The following is a 7,871-nucleotide window of genomic DNA, read 5'->3' on the forward strand; positions in this document are numbered from 1 at the left end:
ACCTCAGGGGACATCAGTGCGCAAGGAAACCACCTGAGCAGGCAGTTACGAGCACGACAGACAACTGCAGAGTAAGTTACAGAATATCTTTGCACAATCTGCACTTTGTGGAACGGTCTGAGATTCACTTTCAAGATAGATATTTCATTCATTAAACACTTACAATCAGAATAACAATATGTTGTGATGGATAACTATTTATTTCCAACAATATTACAAAATGATTGTTTAGGCACTTCACATTTCAGTAATATACTGAAACTAACTGTTTTCTATATGAAATATTTCTATCGCATGAAACTGTTTCAAGCATTCAGCTAAGACTGATGCTTTGTAATTCACTCAATTAGTTCTGGCTAATCCTGTGGTGCCTCAAACGCCTTGAGCAGCGGTCGGAAGAACCGTTTGGCAGCTGTTAACACACATGTCACTTGTGTGAGGGTAAAGGAGGTTGAGGGACCTGAGGATGCTGCTCCAGGAGCTCGTCACACAACTTTAAAACACCAATTTTGAACTTCCGTTTTTGCTGAGCTGTCATTGCCTTCATATCCGGAAGCAAACTTTGGAGAAAAGCCATGTCTGCGTCAAGTTCACCTACTTTCGCCAGCTTATGTTCTAGCAAATTTTGCGTTTCCACGTAATACTTAAAAGCACTTTCATTCGCATCTTGCATGTCAGTGCCTGCTTTTCTCTTCCTGTTATCTTCGCATTTAGCAACTGCAGGTGGTGTAGGCGACACATGTGATATACCTTGTCGTAGAGGAGGAGATGGTTCCGATGAGGAAGAACAGGAGTCTTCGCGCAATAGGTCACGATGCTCTGCTTCACCTGAAACACTGTCGTCTACTTCTTCAACTTTAGTGTTTTCGAGGACAAGGTTGCCCTTCGGAGGTCTTGTTTTTAAAAATTTGTCCAAGAATTGAAGGCGTGATGCTAGGTAGTATTCTGCGACTTGTTTAGCTCCAGAATCAGGTGAGCGAACTATTTTTCTATACTTGCTGTATCGTCCCCTTATATTTTTCCATCTCTCCTTACAGTTGATCACTAGAAAGGAGAAAAAAGCAATTTAGTATCAGCCAAGGGTCCACTTCTAAGTGTAGGGGCATCTCTAGTAATTACGCAACATGTAAAGGGGTGAAGAAAAATATGGAAACAGCGAGAGACGCATGTTTGAGCATAAAGGCAGCTGCTAGCGAAGCCTGCAGTTTGTATTGTTGTATTTTCATCAACAATGTCCACAATATGTGACAAGTGTCAGTCGTCGTTAGAACAGTGTTCACAAACAGGGAATTTAAGGGCGAGTTGAAATTCCAGATCCACTGATCTGTGACGCAAGTTCCTGTAACAAGAAACTGTGGTGCCGAAGCCATAAAACCTGGACTGTGGGGCAATGAAAGAACCTCAGTTGGTCGGATGACCCTTGTATCCCCCTGTTTACAACTTCTCGCTGAGTTTACGTCCCAAGAATGAGACATGGCGGCGCTTCGGTAATGATTTGGGGAGCCATATCGTTAAATTTCGTGGGCCCCATAGTTACTCTGCAAGATCGCATTACTGCCTAGGGCTACGTGACTATTTTCGCTGGTCTGGTCTGTCCCATGGTAAAATGTTTGTTCCGCAATAGACATGCTGTGTTCCAAGACGACACAGCTCGCATCATTCAGGACTAGTTATGTGAGGTGAGCTTGAGGATGAATTTTCTCCTCTCCCTTGGCCACTACAGTCACCAGATCTATACAGGGTGTTACAAAAAGGTACGGCCTAACTTTCAGGAAACATTCCTCACACACAAATAAAGAAAAGATGTTATGTGGACATGTGTCCGGAAACGCTTAATTTCCATGTTAGAGCTCATCTTAGTTTCGTCAGTATGTACTGTACTTCCTCGATTCACCGCCAGTTGGCCCAATTGAAGGAAGGTAATGTTGACTTCGGTGATCGTGTTGACATGCGACTCATTGCTCTACAGTACTAGCATCAAGCACATCAGTACGTAGCATCAACAGGTTAGTGCTCATCACGAACGTGGTTTTGCAGTCAGTGCAATGTTTACAAATGCGGAGTTGGCAGATGCCCATTTGATGTATGGATTAGCACGGGGCAATAGCCATGGCGCGGTACGTTAGTATCTAGACAGATTTCCAGAACGAAGGTGTCCCGACAGGAAGACGTTCGAAGCAATTGATCGGCGTCTTAGGGAGCACGGAACTTTCCAGCCTATGACTCGCGACTGGGCAAGACCTAGAACGACGAAAACACCTGCAATGGACGAGGCAATTCTTCGTGCAGTTGACGCTAACCCTAATGTCAGCGTCAGAGAAGTTGCTGCTGTACAAGGTAACGGTGACCACGTCTCTGTATGGAGAGTGCTACGGGAGAACCAGTTATTTCCGTACCATGCACAGCGTGTGCAGTAGAGATGGGGGATCCGCTCTTGAACTAATTCATAGAGTTGAATCTTTCAAAGGAGTGAACAATCAGTGATTCAGAAAAAAAGAACGGTAGCTCCAAACGTTTCCCACGGCAGAGAGAGAGAGAGAGAGAGAGAGAGAGAGAGAGAGAGAGAGAGATGGAGCATATCAGCAGCGCCTCTGCTGGTCAGAGCACAGTGCACGCCACACAACACAGCCAGCGCCGGCCTCTGCCCTGCTTCTACCTTGGCTGCCTACATTGTGCAGTGCCCCATTGGATTTTGTGTTTCACATATGCCGTGCCGTCTCTGTGCGTCGTCTGCCGTGTGCAGTGTGCGCGCAGCTTAACTTCGCATCGCACTCTGTCGGCGATCGTTTCAGTCGCACGTCCTGCTCTCTGGGCAGTTGATGCGAGCAACAGGACAGAGAGCCACCTAGCGGATAACATAGGAACTACTTGCAAAAACGTGCTCGCAAGGGAACGGACGATTTGTCTCGGAGCGGGTGAGTTCACCGCTCCCCCCCACCCTCGGAACTCGCCCGCTCAACGCTCACCCCACCGTCTCGACTCTAGCCAGAGCGTTGAGCAAAGCGACTCAGGTGTCACTCTGGTCTCTGCGGTCTCAGCTCATGCAGTAATACAGCTCGCGGCTCGACCTGCTCGACTCAGCGCCTCTGCATCGGAGTTCGTCCCCACTGGATATTGTTCTTCGTAGTAATACCGCTATGTATATTACATTATTATGTTATGTATACATCAATCGTTTTTATTTTATTTTTATTTGTTTAAACTGATTAGATTAGGTTCCTGATGACTACTCTTACCATAGGATTTTTATTATGGACACTCGAATTTACGCTGTAATTGCGAGCGAACCGATAAACGTATCGCAAAATGTGATACACCAATATTTTCCTTGTTTTATTCTGCGTAAGGCTATATGCAGCACTTTCGTTTTACAGTCAAATTTATATTTTTTTTTCTTATTCTGGTACGGATTTTGCGATTTTAGGCGTCTTCGGAAGGAAACGTTCACTTTAAAAATATACGGCTTGCGATGTATTTGTATGAGGTTAATGAAATTTTAATACATTATAGCCAAATATATTGTTAATGTAAATCTCAAGTTACAACATTTTCCGATCACCCAAAAAACCACGATAGTGCAAAATAAATCAATAATCAAAAACTTTGTCATATCGTGGAAATTTCAATAAACAATACAAAATTCTTACTCATTATCTGTGTTACTTCAAAATAGGATCAAATAAGATCAAAATACAGGTATAGTACTGGAATAAACCAAGTTTAAAGGGCAATGTGCCTGCCATTTATTTTCTATTGTAAATGAGTGGTGAGTCATGAAAAAGAGCTAATTCATTTCAGGGAGTGAACAGTTCTGATCCAATCTCTGAAAAGAACAGTTTTGCCCATCTCTAGTGTGCAGGCACTATCAGCAGCTGATTGGCCTCCACGGGAACACTTCTGCGAATGGTTCATCCAATAATGTGTCAATCCTCATTTCAGCGCAAATGTTCTCTTTACGGATGAGGCTTCGTTCCAACGTGATCAAATTGTAAATTTTCACAATCAACATGTGTGGGCTGACGAGAATCCGCACGCAATAGTGCAATCACGTGTTCAACACAGATTTTCTGTGAACGTTTGGGCAGGCATTGTTGGTGATGTCTTGATTGGGCCCCGTGTTCTTCCACCTACGCTCAATGGAGCACGTTATCATGATTTCATACGGGATACTCTACCTGTGGTGTTAGAACATGTGCCTTTACAAGTACGACACAACATGTGGTTCATGCACGATGGAGCTCCTGCGCATTTCAGTCGAAGTTTTCGTACCCTTCTCAACAACAGATTCGGTGACCGATGGATTGGTAGAGGCGGACCAATTCCATGGCTTCCACGGTCTCCTGACCTCAACCCTCTTGACTTTCATTTACGGGGGTATTTGAAAGCTCTTGTCTACGCAACCCCGGTACCAAATGTAGAGACTCTTCGTGCTCGTATTGTGGACGGCTGTGATACAAACGAAACTTCCTGGCAGATTAAAACTGTGTGCCCGACCGAGACTCGAACTCGGGACCTTTGCCTTTCGCGGGCAAGTGCTCTACCAACTGAGCTACCGAAGCACGACTCACGCCCGGTCTCACAGCTTTACTTCTGCCAGTATCTCGTCTCCTACATTCTGGCTGTGATACAATACGCCATTCTCCAGGGCTGCATCAGCGCATCAGGGATTCCATTCGACGGAGGGTGGATGCATGTATCCTCGCTAACGGAGGCCATTTTGAAGATTTCCTGTAACAAAGTGTTTGAAGTCACGCTGGTACGTTCTGTTGCTGTGTGTTTCCATTCCATGATTAATGTGATTTGAAGAGAAGTAATAAAATGAGTTCTAACATGAAAAGTAAGCGTTTCTGGACACATGTCCACGTAATGTATTTTCTTTCTTCGTGTGTGAGGAATGTTTCCTGAAAGTTTGGCCGTACCTTTTTGTAACACCCTGTATATTACTGAGCCTTTGTGGTCTGCTTTGGAGAAAATCATGGTGATGTTTGGTTTGTGGGGCGCACAAATGCGCGGGCCCCATACAAAGTCCCAATTTCTACACAGTCCAAATTTTACTCTGTTCATTCTAGCCACTGTCACGAATGGGGATGATGAAATGATGAGGATAACACACACACCCAGTCCCCAGTCAGAGAAAATCGCCAAGCCGGCCGGGATTAGAACCCAGGACCCCATGATCCAGAAGCAGCAACGCTAGCCACTGGACCACGAGCTGCGGACTTGAAGAGAATGGTGCGTGATCGCCATCCCGAACTTGACACTATTTTTCTTGAAGAATGGCGTAAGATTCCCTTGAAAACGATACAGCACAGGTCCTGTGTTTATTCATTCCGAGACGACTGGAAGCTGTTTGACTGGCAACGGTTTTCTTACAGCGTGTTAGGCTTGGTAATGTGTTGCACCTTTGGTGTTTCCATAATTTTGACCACCCCCTGCAAAGTATAATACTATTACTTATTATCAATGACTGACCTGTTTCGTTTAGTGTTGCAGCAATCTTCCGCCACGCCTTATCTTGTACACTGCGATTGCTATAATCTGGTCGAGTGTAATCGTACAGTTGAGGATATGTTTCTATTAGTTCACAAAACATTTCATTAAACTCAACATCGTCCCGCATTTTGACGGCTCAGATTTACGAAAACAGTTGCGCGCCACTCGGATGTCTCCGCCACGGGTCGCTTCCGAGCGCCACTCGTGACTGCATAATAGGCAAGGACGTGGCGCGAACGAGTATGGAACGCGCCGCCGCCACGCCATCTGTGTTCGCGATGCTTCAACATGGCGCTGAGCCGTTACTCACCACAAGGCCACGTCCCCGCCATGCAGCTGCCCCACCGCCGAACCTACTCACGCCACAGCCGCGTGCTTCGCACTTCAAGCCGCGTTCACACGCGCCACTGAAGTGACATCACTGCTCGCGGTACACCGTAGTCCCACCACAACTGCTAATGTGAATACCTAGTTTTCGGCATCCGCGTCCGGCCGTCCAGATTTAGGTTCTCCGTGATTTTCCTAAGTAGTCGCAGGCAAATACCAGCACGGTTCCTTCGAAAGGGCACGGCCGATTTCATTCCCCATCCTTGACAGCATCCGACCTTCTGCTAGGTCTCTAATGATCTCGATGTCGACGGGACTTAACCCAATCTTCCTTTCATCCTTCCTTACTTTTCGGTGGAGTTACGGTACTGCAGTGCTGACACTTTCCATCCTGCCACTCAAAGTAAAAGTAGGGTTTAGTGACGCCACTAGCTTTCCCCCACCACTGAAAAACCAGAGAGCACTGTGTTCGCTAACGAAGGGCGTTATGAGACAAACACAAAAATCGATTTCCAGACGCCATTTCAGTAGAAAAAAGACGATAGGAAAACCGGCGTTTGACCGTCTAACAAAACCATTTTAAGGCCTTAAAACATGTAAACACGGCAACGAGAAACAGTTTCCGAAATTCGGTCTTCGTCTTCTGGAAGTGGTATGGCAAGTAAATGTAATGTGTATAGGGAAAGAGCGGCCAGTGGTGATAACTACGCTAACTGGCCGAGAACTCAGGTCGCCACGTTTTTCCCTTGCGTTTACTGTGGCTGCAGCAGGGTGTAGTTCGATTATAACATCCCCCCACCTCCCAAATAACTGTACCGTTGTGTAATCATTTACAGGTAGAAAAAAATGGTCCTAGTGCCCTTCTGCATGTCCTTTGTAGGTTCTTTTTCATCTTCCTTTGCCTCTTGCCTCTTCCCGTTTCTCTACAGGGTAGGCATTGCGCCCCCCCCCCCCCCCCCCCCCCCAGGAAGGTATCACTATACCCTTCTGTCTGAGTCTAGAGCAAATCTCAGTTTCAGGTGTGAGAGCGTTTTCCACATGTTCCTGTGGCCTTTATGTTTGGCAGGACGCGGGTACCAGACCGATATTCACTTAACTGGATGCCGAAAACAGCCTGAAAACGACGTTCAGGCTGACCGGCTCACCATGCTTCATCTTTAATCGGCGAGGCGGATTCGATTTGAGGTAGTCTAGCCTTCCCAGTCACGAATGTGGCGCGCTAACACACTCTGCTGTACGGCGGGTATCTCCTCTGTCGGATCATTTGGCGTAATTTAACATCGAAAGAAAGATTATAAGTCAAATCTTAGGTGACCATCGTTGCTCTCGGTTTTACGACAAATTTTTTAGACTACGTTTTGACTGATGGAGGATCTAACGAATGTAACTAATATAACTTCAGTAATATAAATAATAAAGAGCAGTTTTAGTTTGTCCCCCACTGACTGTAAAAACTGTAATGACGCTAGTATTTTCGGTAAATGAGAGAGCCAAACAGTGGGCAGTTAAAGTGGACCCAGAAGACGGGAATCGAAAAGGCGGTTTGTGGAAACAAACAAATTATTCCCTTCTGTGTGAAGTATTTATTTTATGGTGGGATAGGCCATTAGTAATGGCTAAGCAATACCATTTCGTCGTATCTAGTATTCTTCCAAAATTACTCAGTTTTATAGTGTATGATTTGTGTATTGAAAGCACAAAAACGAATAGAAGCCACATTTCTTCTACAAAACAGTTGTCATACGATGATTTTAGTGGTTGACCTATAAACATAAAAAACTATATATGTACCGCACAACACACTGTTTTGTGCCATGCTGTAATGCAACAGTCACCAAAATACGGCCCACGGGCCGGGTACGGCTCGCGACGTCAGTTCATCCGGCCCGCCGGTGGTCCTAGAATCCACACACATTTTTAAAATGGAGGTAGACTGAAGAGCTAAGGAAACAGGTACACCTGCCTAATATCATGTAGGGGCCCCGCGAGTACGCAGAAGTGCCACAACACGACGTAGCGTGGACTTGACTAATGTCTGAAGTAACGCTGGA

The 7,871-nt window shown here is 45.7% G+C and overlaps 1 protein-coding gene across 1 annotated transcript; it reads right to left on the minus strand.

The window, feature by feature from the left end:
• Positions 1-238: 238 nt before the first annotated feature.
• On the minus strand, positions 239-5,695 carry LOC126203716 (uncharacterized). The gene is made up of 2 exons (XM_049938091.1): positions 5,473-5,695; positions 239-1,044 (listed from the first exon to the last, which is right to left on the minus strand). The coding sequence occupies exons 1-2, from the start codon at positions 5,618-5,620 to the stop codon at positions 428-430; spliced, it is 765 nt and encodes a 254-aa protein (XP_049794048.1). The 5' UTR covers positions 5,621-5,695; the 3' UTR covers positions 239-427.
• Between the last annotated feature and the right edge of the window lie 2,176 nt (positions 5,696-7,871).

Source organism: Schistocerca nitens, chromosome 9, assembly GCF_023898315.1.
Source record: "Schistocerca nitens isolate TAMUIC-IGC-003100 chromosome 9, iqSchNite1.1, whole genome shotgun sequence".
Classification (NCBI taxonomy): Eukaryota; Metazoa; Arthropoda; class Insecta; order Orthoptera; family Acrididae; genus Schistocerca; species Schistocerca nitens.